The 23,215-nt window shown below is 36.8% G+C and overlaps 1 protein-coding gene across 4 annotated transcripts; it reads left to right on the forward strand.

Moving 5' to 3' along the window:
- The first annotated feature begins 11,328 nt into the window (after positions 1-11,328).
- pcyt1ba (phosphate cytidylyltransferase 1B, choline a) lies at positions 11,329-20,245 on the forward strand. 4 transcript variants are annotated; one of them, XM_056249044.1, is made up of 8 exons: positions 11,329-11,558; positions 13,738-13,837; positions 17,812-17,928; positions 18,054-18,205; positions 18,277-18,355; positions 18,435-18,577; positions 19,126-19,314; positions 19,687-20,245. In XM_056249044.1, exons 1-8 carry the CDS (start codon positions 11,520-11,522, stop codon positions 19,894-19,896), a joined length of 1,029 nt encoding a protein of 342 aa, XP_056105019.1. In that variant the 5' UTR covers positions 11,329-11,519; the 3' UTR covers positions 19,897-20,245. The 4 variants fall into 4 exon arrangements, with proteins under 4 accessions (XP_056105019.1, XP_056105020.1, XP_056105021.1 ...); XM_056249045.1 differs by having other exon boundaries at positions 18,435-18,562; positions 19,684-20,245; XM_056249046.1 differs by having other exon boundaries at positions 18,462-18,577; positions 19,684-20,245.
- Positions 20,246-23,215: the final 2,970 nt, after the last annotated feature.

Here is a 23,215-nt window from a genome sequence, read left to right on the forward strand (position 1 = left end):
ACTTCCTGCTGTAGCAGCATGTCCTAGATGGATGAAAAAAATGCTAGAAAAACCTTGGAATGTAATTTCAAGGACGCAAGCTCACATGCTGGGATTTTCTAGGATACCAGCCAGATCGTGCAGAATGTTAGCCATGGCAAATGTGGCCAGAGTCTCTTCCATCTCATATCTGATCATGTGCGAATACCCTACGGAACACGCAACATCACATCATCATGTGAGAGAAGACTGGAGCTATGTGTATTGAAGTGGTTATCAGTCTTTCTTAGGAGGGATTCAATGTTATTTTCATTTTTCCAGAGTGGTTTTATATGGAAAATCATTTTATATCAAATAAATAAATGTATAGACTAACCTCTAATTGCCTCTGCTTTGTTATTATATCATTCGTATTATTATTATATCATCATTATATCATTTTAGTTAACAAATGAATGTACGTTGTGCTCATTTTTGACCTAACAACAGTTTTTTTTTTTAGCCAAGCAAGTGGAATCAGCTTGTTTTCTGAATTTATATTCTGGGAACTATGGAAATTTGTGGTATTTTGGGGGAATTTTTTGGAAAGGATACTACTAAATCAAGGTTACTACAAATATTCTGAAACATGTTCTAATCATGTGGTCAAAAATTATGGCACTCCCCCCTTAAATACTGTATGATGTCAGAAATATCAAAACAATATTTTAAAGAGGAAATCTCAAATGTTCCTATGTATAACCCATTAAAATTCATTGGTTGTGAATGGACACATCTTGATAAAAACTTTTCAGAATAAAAAGATTGTTTCTCTCATTACACAATATGCTGAGTTAAATAATGTGACCCTTCAATCCAGTGCATTATTTTTATTAAATAAATGGGATTTATTCAGGAAAATATTAACAGAACAAATTTCAGGGTAAATTGTTTCTTATAACAAATTTCTATGTGGTTTGTATAACCATTCTTATGTAAATTGTCACATTCAATTCAATGCAACAATGCATTCATAAGCGATTTAGACAACAACAAAAAAATCATTGCTCATGTTCATGTTTGATGGCCAAGTGTTTGTAATGTGACTCTTTATTAAAAACATTATTTTTGTGACACCTTGAACCAGTTGCTCCAATGAATCCCCTTAGTCGACGGGACAAATATGATTCAGTGGGAAATCACGGTCTGTGGACTTCCTGACACAGTTTTCCCTACATGTGATTCCATATAATTGGATGTCCCAGGAAAAGTGGGTCTGTTTCATTTATATAACACTGGACAAAAAATACAAGAACACGTCCAACTGAGCGTCTTTCTTTATATGGTCACTTGGATTAAGTCAGACGGGCATGAAATCATTGCCCTTTTGTTAGCTTCCCTTCTCTGCCCATCATGCCCTCTGTTTGTGACAGGTCAACAGCTATCTCCCTGAGAAGTGGATGGCCAACACAACAACACTTTACCTTCCATTTAGGAAATGTCGGTCCCTCCCGCTTCATGATTCATGGATCACCGAAGGTGCAACCAGTCAGAAAGTGTTAAAGGGAGAGCCTGATCACTCCCACCACTGACACAATGACAGCGTGACCTTCAGGTACATGTGCATTCTCAAAACTGATCATGTTCTGCTGCCGAAATATTACTTAACTTTAAGGCCATGATACATCCAATAAAATAACGCTCGGAAAGCCTTAGGGAAATTTAACAGTGATTCGTTGTCACATCTTGGCAACTCAAAGACTGCAATAACAAATAAATTCACTAAACAAAACACATGCGTGCTGCGATTACAAAACAAGCACTCAATAACCCTTCGCGATAACCAACTTCTTTGCGTGCGTCATCAAACAACCAGCAGTGATGGAAACTGCTGGAACAACAGAACATGGGACTTCACACGAGGACCTAAACAAAAACTGTTTGCGACTGTTAATATTGCGCTCACCTCTCATTAAAATTCTCGCAGTCACACTACCTGCAGGCAAACACGAGAGCGTCATTCCTCTTCTCATTTCCATAGCTGTCAGAAGCTTCACTTTCACAGGAAGCCTTCAATACCGGGTGTAATTAGTGATGCCCAAAATAAAACGGTGCCATTTGGTGATCTGTTGACATTGTTAAATCCAGAATCACAGCTTTGGGTGCTGTAACAAGATTCTTCACATACCTGTAAGCTATCTATAGTAAACGATTAGATGGATGCTGAGTAGCTTTGGGGTTCTCATCAAACAAATGGTATGTGATATTTTGTTTGTTGTTTTATCATATGAAAATTCTTAACTATACAAGCCAGATGTCGGACATAATTAGGCTTTATTTTCACACAGAGCATGTGTGATCAGGCCCTTATAGTCAGGAAATTGCTCCTGCTGTGACATTAATTTTATTTCAAAGGCTCTATATCGGGCAAGTTAATTAATTTACTGCAACTAGCTGCGATCCGTAACTACATCAATTGTCCTGAGCGCGTTTCACGCAGAGCTCTTCAAACTGAGAAAGCTCCTTGTGGCTTAAGCATTTTCACTCTAAATATATATTGCCTGAATAGCTATACATAGGTCTGACAAAACAATGGGAATCAAGGCACTCTATTGTTGACATGCATGTCAGCATGAATTCACATCATAATGCTCTGACATCAGCTTTCTCCTGATTTTTCCTGCAATAGTCTCCCACATAACTGGATTGTCAAAAAAAGATTTTTTTAAAGGAATACATAAGGGATAATCCACAGCTAGTGGTGCATTAAACAATTTTAATGCACAGCGCGGAGGTGGAGGCGAAGAACCACCCATTGCGAAGTGAATAAGAGTATTTACGAAGCGGAGTGCATTCAAATTGTTTAATGCACAGCTAGCAGTGGATTATCCTGCAATACCGTGGTCATTTGCCAAGTTAAAAACAAGTTAAAGCTGTTGATGTTGCAAACTAGTGCAATATTTGACTGGATGGGTGAAAATCAGGGTTATTTATTATTTTTTATTAATTATTTTATTTATATTTATTATTTTTGTTACTTGTTAGGTCTATTCTGCCCGCTTTAAATGACACCGACAGAGATAACGTAGGGCAATAATTTGTTAATTTGATCATTTATTTGAATTAATTATTGAGAGAGAGAGAGAGAGAGAGAGAGAGAGAGAGAGAGAGAGAGAGAGAGAGAGGTGTGAATTACCTCCGTCTGCAGCATTTTCCTATAGAAATAGACCCTTTTCACAGACTGTGATGACGAGGTTTTAACAGTCATCAACATCATAAATATGGAAAGGTTTTTTATATTTTCATTTTTTAAGGCTATGTCCATAAACAGTAGGCCTATACTTTGTATTATATTATCTTTGCATTAAAAACCCCCCCAAAAAACTAGTTAACACTACTGAGGGGGTGTTTGTAATACAGCGGCTGTGGGAGCGACGGTCAAATTGACATCTTTCTCTCTTCTAACAACAGTTATCAATCACTCTCAATTTGTTTCCTCTTTTTTTAAGTTTTGAAAACACTATTGTGGAGTTTTTCTTTTGCTATTTGACCAAATGGGAACAAAAAATATATTTGATGTAGTCTCTCATTCACCGCTACAGAAGTTGACCCAACTATGACGACATCCGCTTCTGAGAAACCCGGAAATGTGAAAAGGGTCCATAATGAGCCTACTGCTGCGTCCCAATTCGCCTACTTATACTACGCCCTAAAAGTATGTACTCTTTTTGTGAAGAAAAAGTACATACTTTTGAGTGTGTAGCAAAAGAGTAGGCAATCTTTGGGACATACTACTTCGTCATCTTTAACGGACAGATCTGTCGCTGCCCTGTCAATCATCTCGTCACATTTAAAATCCTCCATTCAATCTAATATAACTTCTTACCATTTCGGAGAGAATTGTTGTCGCACGTTCATCTGCCAGTCATGGGTCTTTCATGCGGAGACTCCCCTCATGTGTTTGGAATTTGAATATAATAATGCATTTAAAAGTTAATGGCTAAACGTATCTTTGCAAAAGTTCACAATGCTGCTGCAGATGCAATATAATGTGGACAACATTGAATAAATACATTTTCGTCAGGTTAGATACTGATAATTAATCACTCAAACCCCTTTATCTAAACCTCTCTACACAACCGCCGGACTCGTGCGTCCTCCATGTCTGTAGTTTTTGAACACTTTTCATTCGTGTTTGTAGTTCTAACCGAATCCTCGTCCAACGCGCGATGGGTTGTGGGCAATATCAGCCGTTAGAGTGCGCATCGATCTGCACTTCGGATTCTGACCGGATATAGTAGACCATCCGGGTCTCTTTGGGACACTCATTTCAACATACTACGATTTGGGACGTACTAATTCTATTTTCGAATACTATTTAGGACGGATAGTATGCGAATTGGGACGCAGCATACGTTTATGCAAACGTAACAACAGCAATGTTACCCCTTGGCCCTTGACCAGGTGCATGTTTTCCCGTGCTGTTAGCGAGGAAGAGAGCCGATGAAAGTCTATATGGGGAGGCTGCAGACCTGGAGCCGGCAGATATACGCCCCTGGCAGTTTTACGCCCCGGCAGTTTTAGGACCCTGTTGTTCCTGATGCGTCCAGTAGAGGGATATACTGCGAAATAACATCATTAAATCGACGCTTACACATGAATAACCCGTCCATAGACTTGACAATTTTGTGTTTTTTGTTAATTTAAATATAAACGTTATAGTGTAGATCTCCACGGATTAAATTTTCTGTAGATATTCAGTTGGGCTTCACTCTCTTCACTCAACCTACAGAAGACTATTTGTTTTTGTGAATTGAAAAATTAAAAATACACATAGTTGGATCAACTATGTGTTATGACAGGTGATGCTATGACCTACTGCAGTTAGGCCAATTCACCGTAGGTTTTTTATATACAGGAGACTGAGTGAAATATGTTTTTGTGAATTTATATAAAGTCACATTTAGATATTAACTATTTAGCCCATTAGACATGCAGTACCGTGTATCCTCGATGAAATATCTGCTGTACTATTCTATTGGTCATCATACAGCTACAAAACAGTGTCCTACACAGCATTTTATGAAGACAAACACAATTTATCCCTTTTCTAAAATTCCATGGGCCATTTAGAAGATATAGACAATATTGTTGTTCACAAAAAAATATTTATTAACACCATTTATGAATTATGATGACTCCCCTATGGTTTGCCACTCTTCTTTAACTGTTTTTTTTTTCTTTAACTGCTCCTGCTCACTGATGAAACATTTAAAAATGAAACATTAAAAAAGTTAAAAAGGACATCCATGGTGAATTTGACCTTGTCCCTGTGTGTGTGTGTGTGTGTGTGTGTGTGTGTGTGTGTGTGTGTGTGTGTGTGTGTGTGTGTGTGTGTGTGTGTGTGTGTGTGTGTGTGTGTGTGTGTGTATTTCCTTAAGTAGCTAAAGCAAACACACCTTTATGAGATCCAAGTTAAAGAGAACTTGGTAAAGACAGAGTATGATAAAACCCACATTAAGTGCACATACCCTACATTTGAGTCCAGATCAGTAAGCTATTTTAAGAAAAAATGTATATTAAGATATAAATGAGATCATTAGATCATCTCATTTATAAGAAACAACTCAAACCAGAATCTACATTCAAACCATATGGGGAAAGTTTTTAATGTGTTAACGTATTTGAGTGAGTGTGCAGTTTAACTCTACTTAGAGAGAGAGAGAGAGAGAGAGAGAGAGAGAGAGAGAGAGAGAGAGAGAGAGAGAGAGAGAGAGAGAGAGAGAGAGAGAGAGAGAGAGATTTACATACCTATTATAAATGTGTCTTTTGTGTGTTCACACCATAGACTGTACATTTTTTTAACATATTTCCATTATCTACTGTAATATTGCTCTATAAACCATGTGGAGTATGTTTTAATGCAAGGAGTAAACAGAGTCTTACCAGAAGAGGCCAAGCTAAAGACAGGCAACAAAAGAAAATTAAAATTTTAATTTTAAATTGAGTAGAGAAGATAGGGGAAGCTAAACCTACACGTGGTTAGCTAAGTTTAAGCCAGATAGAACAGAAACCTGTCAAAATACATTATAGACCCATCCATTGATATATAAATGAATTGATATCTACCTACCCTAGCTCTATCGAGCTAATCGTTTATAAATAATAAATGTTGCATCTTAGCTAAAAAACAATAACTTTAGCAGATTATTTAACATACAAATGACAGAATCTATTTTTGTCAGATTTTAATTCTAACGATGTTAAACTTGCTTATACGGTATTATTACTTTGTCTTTTGGGCAAGTTTCATCTTCATAAAGACAGAATCATTCAAAGTAATCCTGATTCTAGAATATTCTCCTCTGATATAAAGTTCATTTTTTTCTTCCTTTAAGAAAATGTCAGAACCTTTAAACTCAAAGGTTTATAAAACAAATAATATCATTGAGTCTGTTGTAAAGAACCTTACATGTTTTTATATTGACAAAATGTAATATTGCATTGATTTGTGTAACCTAATTCAATCTCTTTTGATGTCCGTTTACCCCCCTTGTTTTTTTGTTAAACAGATCATTTAATCCGTGCAGATCTACACTATAACGTTTATATTTAAATTAACAAAAAACACAAAATTGTCAAGTCTATGGACGGGTTATTAAGCGTCGATTTAATGATGTTATTTCGCAGTATATCCCTCTACTGGACGCATCAGGAACAACAGGGTCCTAAAACTGCCGGGGCGTAAAACTGCCAGGGGCGTATATCTGCCGGCTCCAGGTCTGCAGCCTCCCCCTACTCATGAAAGTGGTAAACAGAGAAAACAGGAAACAGAGACCTGCCTCATGCCAAAATTATGTAAATGCAAGTTCTGCGCACTGGACTTGTTAAGTGAACTCGAGAATTTATGTTTTAATAAGTTAAGTTAGTTCTGCGTGCCTGAACGCACCAGGGTTGGCACTCGGCGCAACCTACTTATTTCCACTCTGCAACCCACCACCACCAGAGGTGAGTGTGATATTTCTATAAAAATTGCTCGTTAAAAAGTAGTTAAAATTGAGCTACTTACATTTTAGATACAGTCAGTATCGACAGTTGCTTCGACTCTTTGCTGCGCCGACATAGTTCCAAACAAAACTACAGCAGAACTGACAGTTGCGCCTCTCCGAACAACACTGCGTCAAAATTCACATACTATCCGTACTAAATAAAGAGTATTCGACATTAGAATTAGTGTTTCCCAAATCGTAGTATGTTGAAATGAGTATTTCAAAGATACCCAGATGATATTTTTACTGTTAGAATCCGAAGTGCAGATTCGTGCACACTCTAACGGCTAACATTGCCCACAACCCATTGCGCGTTGGACGAGGATTCGATTAAATCAAAATTGATTTTTTGTTTTGTTTTGGCCTTTAGTATGAATTTGTTAGCCGTACTGTTGTCTATAAGCTAGTGTGCTCCAAAACAATGACAAAATTCGCATTTAGAAGATATAGGTATTCAAAACTTACAGTCTCTCACTTCAGTGATTTTGATGACATCACTCTGCACTTTGAAGAATCGGTTTTGTGAATGATTCAATGCACCATCACTCTGCCACCTACTGGCAGAACGATATCTAACCATTGCCAGCCACCAAACAATGAGAAGTTTGTCTAAATACCTAGCCTCAATACCTAATCGAATTCTAGCATAGTAACTATTTGATGAATAAAAAATGACTTCATACTTATGTTTATGCTTATGAATAAATTATGATTTATTTTCTTCCAGTGAACTATTCTTTTAAAACTAGTATTTAGCATGAAATATTCCTAAAATGTGTCTTGCATGAACTTACTCATTTAGCAAGGATGCTACAGTGGATGCTGATTAACATTTAAATTGATTAGGAAGTAAATAAGCATGCATTTCCCTTGCAGTGTTTTATTTTGCATGTCTGTGAAAATGAAAAAATAATTAGATTGTTTGTAAGGCCAGAATGAAATTAATGTCACTTAAAAGAAGTTACTTAGGCAGATTACGTCAAACAATTCTCAGTGGAATCTCAGTATGCAAGAGAGATAAAAGAATATCCTTAACCTTGAATCAGCACACTTATATCTCATTGCAATTGTCTCAAAAAGGAAGTTTTTTTTTTTTTCAGGCCCTCTCAACGCCTTGGAGGGAAGAGTCTCTTCTCTTTGTCAAGGATCTTCCTGTTTATTCTCTATTTGATTATGACACAGACCGATAACCTTTTTGAGCTGGAGCGCAGCTGCTTCACAAGCCGTGAGAGTTGAATCTATTAGCCACGGCCCCACCGATGGAAGTGTTATTCACAGTACTGTTGCCCTCTGAGTCTCTGGGGGATACAGCAGTCAAAAGTACATACCCCCAGTCTAAGAGGAAAATGAGACTCAGTCTTCATGCTGATGAGGAGAGGAGCTCACAGAAAACGCATAAGAGGATATCGAATCTCTCGCCAGCTCTCCTGGACCACATAGGGGGTGGTTCTTCAAAGCACTTCTGTTCTGTCCTGTGACTGAAATAATTACTTGCTGAATGAAAGCAACACTGGCACTCAATGGAGAGATGCACACAGGACATGTTCAGGGAAATGGCTGTCAGAAGAAAAATTTGTGCTGAATGGAGCTTCTGTTATTCTCTTGATCCTGTTTATCATGAAACATTGTCAACTAATATTTAGAAACTTAAAAATGTTCAGTTTTGTTAACTTGATTAGCCATGGGACTGACAGCAGAGAGTAAATGGATGGAAGCTGTATGGGAAAATATTAACAAGTACTGCTTGTCTAATTTCCAACCCTTATTTTATTCAGTAGCATCTTGTAACTATTTTAAATAACCACTTTGTGCCATGTTCAAACACACTAACTTAAATTGAAACAATGGTGCCACCAAGTGGATAACAACTGAACAGTTCTCAAAATGTTTTCTGAACTGGAAGTAAATCCCAGTGAAAAACAAAACCTAATATAGCAATATTTTACGGCTTTATTAGATACACTGCCTGGCCAAACAAAAAAAAGTCGCTGTTTGGATTTAAATAGGCAAATGCTTAAGATTATATGATCAAATCATTATTGCAGTGATTATGTTTCTAGTTATTTGTTTGGCAACAGTTTTTCTAACCCTAAATGAGTATGTAGATGTTCATTTCTTAAATAACCATGTAGGAAGATATATGATGGCCATATTCCAGGATGACAATGTCAAGATTCATCAGGCTCAAATTGTGAAAGAATGGTTGGGAGAGAGCATGAATAATCATTTTCACAGATGAAGTGCTGGAGGAGACTTTACAGATTGCTTGACTCTTGCTTCCTCAATACAAGATGTTGACCAAAAATTGATGCACCTTTTGATGGAAATACCATTACAACATTTATTTCCATCAAGAGGTGCGTACATTTTTGGTCAAGATCTTGTATTGACAATGCAAAAGTCCAGCACTCTGTAAAGTCTCCTCCAGCACATCCCAAAGACTTTCAATGAATTTATGGTCTGGACTCTGAGGTGCCAATTCATCTGTGAAAATGATTCTTCATGCTCCCTCCCAACCATTCTTTCACCGTTTAAGCCTGGTGAATCTTGACATTGTCATCCTGGAATATGGCCATGATGTGTCTAAAAAAAAATACAAATATATACACACAGTGGGGAGAACAAGTATTTGATACACTGCCGATTTTGCAGGTTTTCCCACTTACAAAGCATGTAGAAGTCTGTAATTTTTATCATAGGTACTCTTCAACAGTACTGTGAGTGATGGAATCTAAAACAAAAATCCAGAAAATCACTTTGTATGATTTTTAAGTAATTCATTTGCATTTCAATGTAAAAATCATACAATGTGATTTTCTGGATTTTTGTTTTAGATTCCATCACTCACAGTACTGTTGAAGAGTTACTATGATAAAAATTACAGACTTCTACATGCTTTGTAAGTGGGAAAATTGGCAGTGTATCAAATACTTGTTCTCCCCACTGTATATATATATATATATATATATATATATAATGTATATATATTGTGGCGGACTACCATGTTCCGACATCAGTCGCCCCTGGCAACACGTACAGAGCAGCTGACCAGCAATCAACGCACACACCTGACGGCCATCGACCAACTCATCACTGGGGCCATATAAACACCTGTGAAGAAAGACCAGTTGAGTTTTTGATATCCCAGACATTCACTATCGTCTGTTTACCCTTTTCTCTTACAGAGAGTGATTAATGAGAAGGAGCCTGGAAGACTTGATATAACTCTCTGCTGGTCAAGCTAACTCCCTGCTGTCTGACTGAAGTTTGCATTCTTCACTCCACTTTCTCCAGCACTCTCACAACAGAAGCACAAGAGCACCAATACTCCTTCAATCCTCATTATTGCACAAGAAATAAAACACACCCTCTGGGTTTAACAACTTGCGTGTTTGCTCTCCTTTTTTTTCCCCAAGCCCCGCTACACTATATATATATGTGTGTGCATTATATGTATTTAATCTATTAAATGCCTGTTTTATGAAACAAAAAATGAAACATTACAATAAGTAATAGTGAACTTTAATAGATGACTCTTCAATTGTTGTATATTAATTAAATTACCATAAATGTATTTATATTATTATAAATATTATAATAAACTATATTATTAGGATATTATTTATAATCATCAATCATTTAATTGTTGTTTTGTTTTTTCCTGTTTTTGAAAAAATTATTGCAACCTGCATATAAAAATATGATCTTCGCTAGACGGATCAAATTCAAGTAGTAAATGTTTTCAGACCTACACAAAACTAATAGAAAATCAGCTAAGGTCTTTGTTTTGCATAGCTTAAAATGGTTAAACCTGTGTTTGAATCTATGTTTGCAAACTTAATTTAATGCTACAGTCGAGTATAGCAAACAAAATCATTCTAATAAATATAAAAAGACGTCACATGAAATTAAAATATCTTTATTTTTAAATCTAAAATATAACTGTGCATGGTTGTTTTTAATGGTATGAAAAGGAAAATTACCACAAATTGCTACAAACACCTAACACTTCACTGTCATGTCTAAAATTTAGGGCTGAAAAATGGGGATCAGATGAGAAATCTATGTAACTTACTATCCCAACTTAACTGTATTGTTCTCTCTTTCAGCAAGCCTTTGTGATCCACCACAATGAGGAAGCAAGATGAAGAGCACTCAGAGATACCCAGCAGTGGGTTCACGGTGATGGTGCTATAGCCTGCTCAGCCAATCACACTCTCGTATGTAAATTAGGTAGGAGGGCATGTTTGCTGATTGGTCCTCCAAACCCTTGCCACTGCCCTCATCAACAGACTCTCTTCCTTGTTGTTGTTGTGCCATCCGAGGTCCTGTGTGTGTGCGCAGGGAGGGGCTGAGAGGAAGAGAAGAGCGAGTGGGCGGGATCTAGACACAGGCTGGAGTAGAGCATCCCTGACCGAGGCTCGGCTAACGGCTAGAAAAGCGCCTCCAGACTGATGCTGAGTCAGGTACAGGTGGAGTCACATCCTGTTTGGCTTGGACCCTCCAGAAATCATGGAGGAGCTGGAACATACCTGTCCACTGCCACGAACGGTGAGATATATGCGTTTTGTTGTCGTCGAGGGCATCCGTGAAACGTTGAGGAGAGGCTAGATCACTTTTTCTTTGTTTTCATCTGCCCTATTTATTGTCCTGCTGTCTGAGTGACGCTGAGCTTGTGAAACTGCAGTTAAAGTGAGATGTTTTGTACTGACTGTGTGTGTGTTTGTGCTAATGCCATGTCATAATGCTGCTATCAGCTCTTTTAATCCTTTGCATCTACCAGATGTTGTTTTTTAGTGATGGTTGGATGCTGCAGGGCTAATGTTACAGACACCATCCAGATTGCATTTATCTGCAGGTTGCCCTTTTGTGATGTTGCTCCTCCTCTTCACCTTGTAGAATTCTGGGAAAGGTACCCAGCATCCTTCGAAACACCATCTCCGTTGCTATGGCAATGAATCATGCATTGCTCCATGGAGATTTTTCCTCCATATCACACCTACATTGCATATCTTCATTGTAAAATGTTAATGCATATGTACCAGCTGTTTCCTGTTGGCCGTCAGGAAGAAGCTCTCACTGGGTATTTCCTGAAAGGACAGATGGTCACCATTGTCCCAAACATCCCAAAAGTCAATGGAAGGTTAAAACAGAAAATATTCTTTAACATTTCTGTAATGTGTTTGCCCAGTATTTATTTAAGCAGCATCGACCTTATTACCACTTTTGTAATAAGGTCATTCCTGTTACACTATAACCTAAGAAAATGAATATGCTTACGTCATAAAGTAGTTCTGTAACTGGGTGTAACACTCAGAAATATGCTATCTCAAGCTCTTAAATAGTAACTAAAACTTAACTTTATTAAAGCGCAAGTTTTAAGTCAAAGGCCACTATATACTTGATATATCTTGATTTCATCCAAAAAAAAAATCTGTAGCAAAGGTTTTGTATTGGTTTCAAACACCAAGTTCAAAATGGTCTTAAATTAGAATAATGCAAACATTTTTTTTTTAAATTTACTGTTGAGTAAACAAGTGAACTCCAAAAAATACAATTTAATGGTTTGATAATTTTTGTTACCTTTTTCATTTAGTTTTTTCATGATGTTTATTTTACTCTTTAAATTAAGCAAAAACCCAAATATAATACATTATAAAAAATATAATATAAAATAAATGATGTATAATATAATATATAAAGTAAGACTTGAAGTGGATAAGATTTTTATTAGGCAAAAACCCATTGCCTAACAATATATTGTATTTAATATATAAAAATATAAAATGCATTATAATATAATATAATATTATTAATATAATACAAACTTGAAGTGGTCAATGTTTTTATTAAACAAAAACCCATTAAATATAACATTGTTTCAAAAGATCAAATTCAAATCTGTCTTAAAAAAAAGTTTTAGATAAAATATTTTTGCTAGTTTATATAATTAAATAGTTTGCTAGATGTTGGGTAAAAAAAGTGAGCACAATAAAACCACATCTCAATAATTTGATATTTTTGTATGTTACCTCTTTCTATTTTCTTTAATGAATTATTTAGTAAATATTATATATGCATATGCTCCAGCTATTAACATAATACAGACTTGAAGTGGACAATGTTTTTAACAAGATAATATTTCATATTTAATCAATTCTTTCCATATCGAAATTGATTTTAGCCTATTTCAATCATTTTTAGCCAAAATTCAATACAATTTTGACAACTAACCCCATTCTTCCCCACATTTAAACTCTGAAAGATGCACAAAAAATTAAGTGTATCCCTGCTGCCTCGCTATAGATTGAAATGCCATGTGTTGTTACAGTCTCTGCAGACCTATTGATCTCTGTTTATGCAATAAGCCTCTAGGAGGTTTGAATAGATTGAAATATCTGTTATGTACAGCATGTCTGTGTCTATCTCCCCCACTGTGCTGCTGTGGACGAATGATTTGTCTTTAGTCAACGATATCAGAGAAGCCTCTTCTGGACAAATCAATTTTCGGCGTTACACTGTTACACAGATTGTCTTGAAATCAATACGTCAGATAATAACCTGTATTAGTACAAAAAGGGAAACATTTTTGAGAAGATTAAATAGGATGTCAAGCCAGCAGGATCTAGTCATGTTTAACCTAAACAGTATTTTATTTGGGAAGCTACAATGTCTATATATTTCTCATAATTTCTCTCAAATCAATATATTCTTCATTTTTTCTCTTCAGACTCTTATAGAGCCAGCCTTATTTACCCCCGAGACGAGTTGTAAGTGTCGGGCGCCACATGAGAAGCTGACTGTAGAGCAAGCTCGACTCGGAACGCCCGGTCAGTCTGTACTTTCTCTCTTCAGACTTTATTTATCATTATAAAAAGATACACACTAGTTTAAAAAAACTACTTTTGTAATAAGGTCATTCCTGTTACACTATAACCTAAGAAAATGAATATGCTTACGTCATAAAGTAGTTCTGTAACTGGGTGTAACACTCAGAAATATGCTATCTCAAGCTCTTAAATAGTAACTAAAACTTAACTTTATTAAAGCGCATAACTTCATTCATTATATCTTGGATTTATTACAACCCCATTTCCAAAAAAATTGGGACGCAATAAAATCAAGAATCTGTGATTTTGTTTATTTTCTTTAACCTTTATTTAACTGACAAAAGTATAAAAAAAAGATTTTCAAAGTTTTCACTGACCAACTTAAGTGTATTTTGTAAATGTAAACAAATTTTGATTTTCATGGATGCTACACACTCCCAAAAAGTTGGGACAGAGGCATGTTTAACACTGTGTCACATCACCTTTCCTTTTAATTACACTTTTTAAATGTTTGGGAATTGAGGATACTAATTGTTGCAGTTTTGCAAGTGGAATTTTTGCCCAATCTTTCCTTATACCAGACATCTACTCAACAGTCCGTGGTCGTCGTTGTCTGATTCTCCTTTTCATGATGGGTCATACATTTTCAATAAGAGAAAGATCTGGACTGCAGTCAGGCACATCCAGTCTACTGTGTAGAGTGTCTAGAAACCTCTCTGTTTTAGCATGTGCAGAATGAGGGCTGGCATTGTCTTGCTTCCCAGGAAAGATGTCATCTTGATGCCATTAAATGTGTCTGTACAATCCCAATATACGCCTCCATGTCAGTGATACCTTCACACAAATGCAAGTCACCCATGCCGTTTGCACGGATGCCCCCCAATACCAGGACAGATGTTTGCTTTTGCACCTGTCACTGATAAAAGTCTGGTTGGTCCCTTTCGTCTTTGGGACTGAAAACTTGATGTCTATTTTTTCCAAAAACAAGCTGAAACATGGACTCATCTGACCACAGCACACATTTCACCTGTCTTTTGGACCATCTGAGATGAGCTCGGGCCCAGAGAACTCGGGGGTATCTCTGCATAGAACAGATGTGTAGCTTTCTCCTTGTGAAACAGAGATTTGAGAGGCATTTCTTGATACAGCGTCAGACTGTGTTAAGTGACAACGGTTTACCAAAGTACTCCCAAGCCCATGTGGGTATATATAACTGAGCAGCATGACTGTTTCTCATGCAATGCTGTCCGAGGCCTCAAAGGTCACGTACATTCAATGGAGGTCTCCTGCCTTGCTCTACATGTACTGAGATTTCTCTGGTTTACCTGAATCTTTTCACAATATTTTTTATGATAGATGGTGAAAGACAGATTCTTTGCAATCGTATATAGAAATGTGATTTGTGAATTGTTTGACAATTCTCTCATGATATTTGGCACAAAGTGATGAGACATGATGACCCACCTTTTCTTACAAAAAAAAAGAGATGTTCCTTTTACACTCAATCACGATACTCTCACCTATTACCAGTTCACCTGCTCATTGTGGACTGTTTCAAAAGAGTTTAACTTAGATATTCCATAAGCTTTTCACTTTTATTTGCCTCTGTCCCAACTTTTTTGGAGTGTGTTGCAGCCATCAAAATTAAAATGTTTCTATTTACAAAATACACTTAAGTTGGTCAGTGAAAGCTCTGAAAATATTTTCTTTGTACATTTGTCAGTTAATTAAAGGTTAAATAGAATTAACAAATAACAGATTGTGAATTTTATTGCTTTTTATATGTCCCACTCCCAACTTTTCTGGAAATGGGGTTGTATATAATTGCAAGAAAATTAACAGGATAAAACCTAAGCTATATATATATACAGTATATACAGTATCTCACAAAAGTGCACCCCTCACATTTCAGCAAACATTTTAGTATATCTTCTCAAGGGACAATACTATAGAAATGAAACTTGGATATATTTTAGAGTAGTCAATGTGCTGCTTGTATAGCAGTATATATTTACTGTCCTCTGAAAATAACTCAACACACAGCCATTATTGTCAAAATAGCTAGCAAAAAAAGTGAGTACACCCTAAGTGAACATGTCAAAACAAAGTGTCAATATTTTGTGTGAGCACCATTGCTATCTAGCACTGCCTTATTCCTCCTGGCCATGGAATTCACCAGAGCTGCACTGGTTATTGCTGGGACTCTCTTCCACTCCTCCATAATGACATCACGGAGCTGCTGGATGTTAGACACATGGCGTCTCTCCACCTTCCGCTTGAGGACGCCCCACAGGTGCTCAATAGGGTTCAGGTATGGAGAAATACTTGGCCACTCCATCACCTTCACCTTCAGCTTCCTCAGCAAGGCAGTTGTAATCTTGGTGGTGTGTTTGGTGTCGTTATCATGCCGTTCTGCCCAGTTTCTGAAGGGAGGGCATCATGTTCTGCTTCAGAATGTCGCAGTACATGTTGGAATCCATGTTTCCCTCAATGAAGCTCAGGTCCCCAGTACCAGCACCACTCATGCAGCCCCAGACCATGATGCTACCACCAACATGCTCGACTGTAGCCAAGACACAATTTTCTTGGTACTCCTTACCAGGGCGTCGCCACACATTCTGGACACCATCTGAGCCAAACAAGTTTATCTTAGTCTAATCAGACCACAGGACATGGTTACAGTAATTCATGCTTTTGGACAGGTTGCTTTCAGCAGGCTTTCTTGTGAGCCAGGTTCAGAAGAGGCTTCCTTCTGGGACGACGGCCATGGAAACAGACTTGTTGCAGTGTGTGGCGTATAGTCTGAGCACTGACAAGCTGACCTTCCACTTCTGCAACCTCTAAAGCAATGCTGGCAGCACTCATGCGTCTGTTTATGTAAGCCAGCTTCTGCACCTGACGCACAGCACGAGGACTCAACTTCTTTGATTGACCCTTCCGAGGCCTGTTCCGAGTGGAACCAGTATTGGAAAACCTCTGTATGACCCTGGCCACTGTACTGTAACTCAGTTTCAGGGTGTTATCAATCTTCTTATAGCCTAGGTCAGCTTTGTGGAGAGCAACCATTCTAATTCTCAAATCCTTAGAGTTATTTACCATGAGGTGCGTGCCATGTTGAACATCCAGTGGTCAGTATTAGAGAATTTTACTCAAAGCACAAATTGTAACTGCTCTAATACAAGATACACACATTTGTATGGTCCTGTCAAGCAGACAAAAACATGATGAATAGGACATGTGGCTTTGCATGGTTAAACGACGTACAGCTATTACTCACTTTTGTTGCTAGCTATTTTGACAATAAATGTATGCTGCATGTATGTATGCATTATTATTGACACAATCCAAAGACAAGTAAGACTTTAAGTCGAAGACCCTTGGTAGTTGATTTACTAAAAAGTAACAAAAAATTGATAAATGTGTAAGTGTACATGTGTCAAAAAACATTTCAAAGTTCTTTTCTGGAAAAGAACAAGTTTATTTTGTATCTTTTGGACCCTTTTCACTAATCCTATCACACATTGATAAGTTAAGCTACTTAAACTGATCCCATATCAGTGGCAGAGGAAAATGCAGTGCTTGTAGAATAGCCCACCACTGGGATCAGAAACAGCAAGACTAGATTCAGGGATTCCCTGTTCATTCTGTGACCCAGATTCTCCTATTCACAAAGCTCTTGCATACCACAGTTCTGCTGGGCAGTGATAACTGAGCTCGGCTACAGTGAAGAAGACACCAAAGGAGAAGGGGTGAAAGGTTTTTGATGTCCTTAAGGACTATTTTAAGTTTGTGGAAGGTAAAACTGAGGAGAAACTTGAACATGACCATCTTAAAAGGCGTTCATTCTTTTTTTTTTTTTTAAATGTAGTGACCCCAAAACCTTTGAACGTTAATGTATAAACCAATTTTTTTGTGTGTATGTTCAGGAAAATTGTAAATAATTTCTAAACATGTCTTGAATTTTCCATTCTCAGTGGACCGGCCGGTGCGAATCTATGCAGATGGTATCTTCGATCTTTTTCATTCTGGACACGCTCGCGCCCTGATGCAGGCTAAGAATCTGTTCCCAAACGCCTACCTTATAGTTGGAGGTACAGACACACTTAGTTTACTGATCCAGACTTATCAGTATTCTGTAGGAGATGTTGAATTAATAATTGTGTGGTCCTAAACTGATGAAATATGTATTTTTGTGTGTTTGTGTCTGTGTGTTAAGTATGCAGTGATGAACTCACACACAAGTTCAAGGGTTTCACCGTAATGACAGAAGACGAGCGGTACGAGGCGTTGAGACACTGCCGCTACGTCGATGAGATTTTGCGCGATGCGCCCTGGACTCTTACCCCAGATTTTTTAGAAAAACACAAGGTTAGTCAAGTCTTAGCACAGAACCGTACCCATAATTCCCTGCGATTAACCCTCTGGTTCGTATTCTCTAGATTGACTTTGTGGCACATGATGACATCCCATACTCCTCTGCTGGATCTGAGGACGTGTACAAGCATATTAAGGAGGCAGGTAAAGAAAAGCATTCTTCGCTTAAGAGCATGTGTATGTTTGTGCTTCAGACCAGGTCTAACATGTGTGAGTGTCTCAGGTATGTTTGTGCCCACTAAAAGGACAGAAGGGATCTCAACGTCCGACCTGATCACCCGGATAGTGAGAGACTATGACGTGTACGCTAGACGCAACTTGCAGAGGGGCTACACCGCTAAAGAACTGAATGTCAGTTATATTAATGTAAGAAAGTGAACTTAATGCATTTAAATGTTGAATCCAATTTCAGTTTATTTTAATACATAAAACGTATTCATTTCTGAAACAGATTAATCAACATATTTTTCTTAACCATTTTTCAGGGAAAATTTTGTTTTGTGGCAAATATCATGAATTGTTAATTCATAAATATTAACTTTTTGGGGTCACATGACATGTTACAACCTGAACTAAAAAATAAATATATCTAAATGCATTTTAATTCATAAATTTAAACATGCTCATCATAGAAGGGTGTATTTGGGTCACTGTATATGATCTGGATATATAAATATAGTGAGAATATGAATGTTTAAATAGTTTTGAAAAAAAAAAAAAGTTACAAATAGACCAAAAACATTACATTACACAGTGTTGCATAATTAGACCCATAATTAAAATCAATAAAACGTTCTCATTGAAAATCCTAATTTTCTTTGAAGTACGAAACATTATGGAAGTAAAGTGTGTTTTGAATGCCATTGACATATATAAAAAGCTTGCTGAACTGACTCTGAACTGTTTCTGGACAGGAAAAGAAGTACCGTCTGCAGAATCAGGTGGACAAGATGAAAGAGAAAGTGCGGACGGTGGAGGAGAAGTCCAAGCACTTTGTATACAAAGTGGAAGAGAAGAGCCATGATCTTATCCAGAAGTGGGAGGAGAAATCACGAGAGTTCATTGGGAACTTCCTGGAGCTATTCGGCCCAGATGGGACATGGGTAAGCAAATATGTATTTATTTGTATATACTGTATATATATTTATACACACTTTACCGTTCAAAAGGGGTCAGTAAAAATGTGTAATGTTTTTGAAAGAAGACTCTTATCCTCACAGAGGGGTCATTTATTTCATCAAAAATATAGTAAAAACTGTAATATTGTGAAATACTATTATAATGTAAAAGAACTATTTTCTATTTCATTACATTTCAAAATGCTGATTTTTCAGCATCATTACTCGTCTTCAGTGTCACGTGGTCCTTCAAAAATCATTCTAACTAATTTCTTTAATAAAAAAAAAAATCCTGCTGACCCTAAACTTTTGAATGGTGTATATGTATATAGTATGACCTTTTAATTTTTCCAGAAGCAGATGTTTCAGGATCGCAGTGGACGTATGATCCAGGCGTTATCTCCGCGCGGTTCACCCAGCAACAGCCCACCAAGGGAATTTTCCCCATCCCGCTCTCCGTCACCCCCCTCCCGCTGGGCCATGCCCAGAACCTCACCGCCCTCGTCCCCGAAGGGTGCTTCAGCCTCCATCAGCAGCATGAGCGAGGGAGACGAGGATGAGAAGTGAAAAGTGGCCCATCACACACAGAATAGACTGCACTTTACCCATTCACACGTCTCATACATAACACACACTGGCAGCAATGACAGGTCAACTACCCTCATGGGAAAAATTTAAAGTACTGTACACAGCGCAGGGTTGTTGAAGTCCTGTTTAGTTGTGCTGGTATTACAGCAAAAAAGCCATTGCAGCCCTGAACAGATCCTGAGAGGAGATTTAGTAAACAGAGAGGGGGATTCACTGAATAAATTGTGGCCACATTTGAACACGCTGTGTGAGCTTTTCGCACCCAAATCCCTAAACATGAATGCAAATCAACAGGGATATCAGTATAACATATTTTTTTTTTTTTTTTGATGATGATGATATTAGAATTTATTGGATATTTAATAGTGTGTGCTCAATTCCTGTGTTTTTAAATTGAAATTACCTTTGTCATTATCTAACACACACTTAAAGTTCATATTAAATGCAATAATTTCATAACTTTAATGTAATCTTAAGCAAATCTCAAAATAAATGTCCATTTGTCATACTGTACATTATAATGTTAGTTTATTTTTTTATTTAGACAAAATAAAAAATATACAAAATGAAGTATTAGAGTTAGTATCAGTTATAACAAGAAAACATTATTATTTGCTTATTTTAAGTTTACGTTAATTAGGTTAATGACAGAGTAGTGGCCAAAAAAAGTGCGGTTTGTGAAATGGACACCGATTTTTGCACTGAAATACTGAGCAAAAGTGCCACAACTTTAGTGAATTCACCCCAAATGTTTAAAAGGATGAGGACTGATTCTGTCGTGTATTGCTCAGGACTGCCCTACTGTAACATACTGTACATACACCAATCCCTGTTCCTTGTTTTCAAGAAAAATGATGTCCGATCCACCTCATGAATATGTATCAGTGCACCAATGAGGAGGCCGCTAGCATTCACTAAATTGTCTGTGCATGAATGTGTTTAATTCTCATTAACAGTCATTAACTTGTGTTACTGCAGCTTTTACCACAAAATAAAGCAATTTCTTTGCACATGTTGTGGTACGATCAAGAATGGTCTTAAGAATAAAACAGCCAAAAGGTCTAGTAGCTTTTAGATAAATGGTAATAAAATGAAAGAAAATGAGGGATATCACATTAATCTGTGCTGCTCAATTTACATGTAATTCCTCCCGTCTTGTCTAATTATGCCATTATATGTATGCAAGAGTCACGTCAATTTACATAATCTGTACTTTGTAAAAATTGTCTTTATTTGGTTTGTATATGTTTTCTTTTACATTAAAACTAGCTTAAAATGTAAATAATAAACTGAAAAAAAGAACAATTGCCAGCTATGAGATTCATTACAAATTCAAGTACACAAAATGAATGATAGTACTGGAAGATCTCTTTATTGTTCTTCTTTTATATAAGTACTTTATGGAATGTCAATAGATCAATATCTTCATCATGATGATTTATGTGTGAATGTCAGCCTCACACAAAATCATCTAACACATTTTGTATTTTGTTTCAAACAGCATTTAACTATAAGCAGTGGTGTTTTACTTGAGAAGAACGAGAAAACAAGTCCAAAAAACAACAATAGTCACACAAAAATGTCCATTTTGCAGATTCAAGATGGTTGTATGTCAACACTAGAATATCAGGTAAGATATTTCATTGTAGGTAAAAGTTTTTCCTAATGTGTTGTGCATGAACAGACCGTGCGCATGCATAAACGAAAGTATACTAGCAAAATTAAAGACTATTTGAGCTTGACGACGACAAGGCTTGGTTTCACAGGAAATGCTTGCATACTTAAGTCTGCTCTTCTGAACGCTCTGAATTCAAGGCATCAAAGTGCTTTCTTCATTGACATAAAAACTAACAAATCATTTTAAAAATATTTTTAAATAAATACTGAAATCTACACTTCAATAACATGAGAAAATGTAAGGTACTGTATGCACTTCGTCACCAAAAAAAAGTTCCCTTGAGGACTCACGAGAGCCCCAAACCAGCATTAAGACAGATGTAGATGGTTTTTTTATGATTTCTATGGAAAGATTATGACATGTGGAACAGTAAGAGAACATCAGCTGACAGATATCGGACAATTGGTCTGTATAAAACAACAGCATGGGGAAATATCATATTTCAAATATCAATCATATTAAAGAGGAAAGTCTACTTTAGGACCATTAAGGTCTTTTGAACCGTAATACTATTTTCATGAGAATTTAAGAGATTTTATTCCTCAATTCTCAAGTACTGTAATGCAAAGAAATCTCATTGTAAAAATAGGATTTATTTTTCTTTTATGCAGAATAATTTTTTTAGGATGAAATATGATTCAGACGTGTTCTTGACCGGTTTCGTGAGATTCATCCTGGAGTGTTGCAGTAAAAACACAAAGTGATAATGAACAAACTAATGTTCATCTTATGGAGTTTCCAAAAAGCAACTATATAAATATCATTCAGGTTCACCTAAATATACTTGTGCGTACAAAATAATAATTTTAAGGGATCAATGACAGGGTAACAGACAAACTTACTAGCCTGGGCAAAGTTACGCTTGTAGTTAAGCATTGGTTCCTGTAAACCAGACACGCTGCCCTGTATTTCATCTAATGTCAAAGAATCAATGCACTCAAACGGTCCCAAATCGTATCCATGTCAGGAATTCTTTTAAGATGAGGTTCTCTAGAAAACAAGAAATGACTGAGAGGTAGTGGTATAATAAAAATAAATTAAGCTAAAAATCTCAAAAGTCAGCCATTTCATGGAGTTAAATGAGTTTATATCTAGCTATGCATTTTCTCTCTCAATCACATGCTGCTGAAATCTAAACATCTAAACTGTCTGGTCCATCAAAGTCTGCAAATATCTTTCTATCAACTATCAAATGTCACCATGCAGGGGCCATAATGTCGTGAAAGCAGTATCTGCTTTTACAAGACAAAAAAACAAACAAATTAATGACTATAGCACTAATGCTATAATAGGCTATTGTGGTGCATTCTTCTTTAAAGTTTATCACAGTCTTTCACCATTTACATTAGTAGGAAGCTCTGTATTGTTGACCTATAAGTTAATGTAGGAGATGTACTTCTGCTACTCGCAGTTAAAGACTGAGGCCCAGCTCAGAGTTATGGGGGGGAATGCTAAATAAATTGGGGTCAAATAAATAAATAAATACATGTTTGAAACTACATTGATGTGTTTAAAAGTGCATTCCTGCATGCTTGGAAACATCAGTTCATCAGCATACTCCCTGAGCCCAAAAACATTTGGGCGCATCTAACGAGGAAATGTCCTGCTCACATTTCACCT

The sequence above is a fragment of the Rhinichthys klamathensis genome, unplaced genomic scaffold (assembly GCF_029890125.1).
Source record: "Rhinichthys klamathensis goyatoka isolate OS25496 unplaced genomic scaffold, OSU_Roscu_1.1 h1tg000059l_1, whole genome shotgun sequence".
Taxonomy (NCBI): Eukaryota; Metazoa; Chordata; class Actinopteri; order Cypriniformes; family Leuciscidae; genus Rhinichthys; species Rhinichthys klamathensis.

Bases quoted from the DNA above. Each gene is read 5' to 3' on its own strand.
- pcyt1ba (XM_056249043.1), top strand. From the start codon at position 11,520: ATGGAGGAGCTGGAACATACCTGTCCACTGCCACGAACG. The intron at 13,838-17,811 runs GTCAGTCTGTAC...TTCCATTCTCAG, and splicing joins AGCTCGACTCGGAACGCCCG to TGGACCGGCCGGTGCGAATC. The intron at 17,929-18,053 runs GTACAGACACAC...CTGTGTGTTAAG, and splicing joins CGCCTACCTTATAGTTGGAG to TATGCAGTGATGAACTCACA.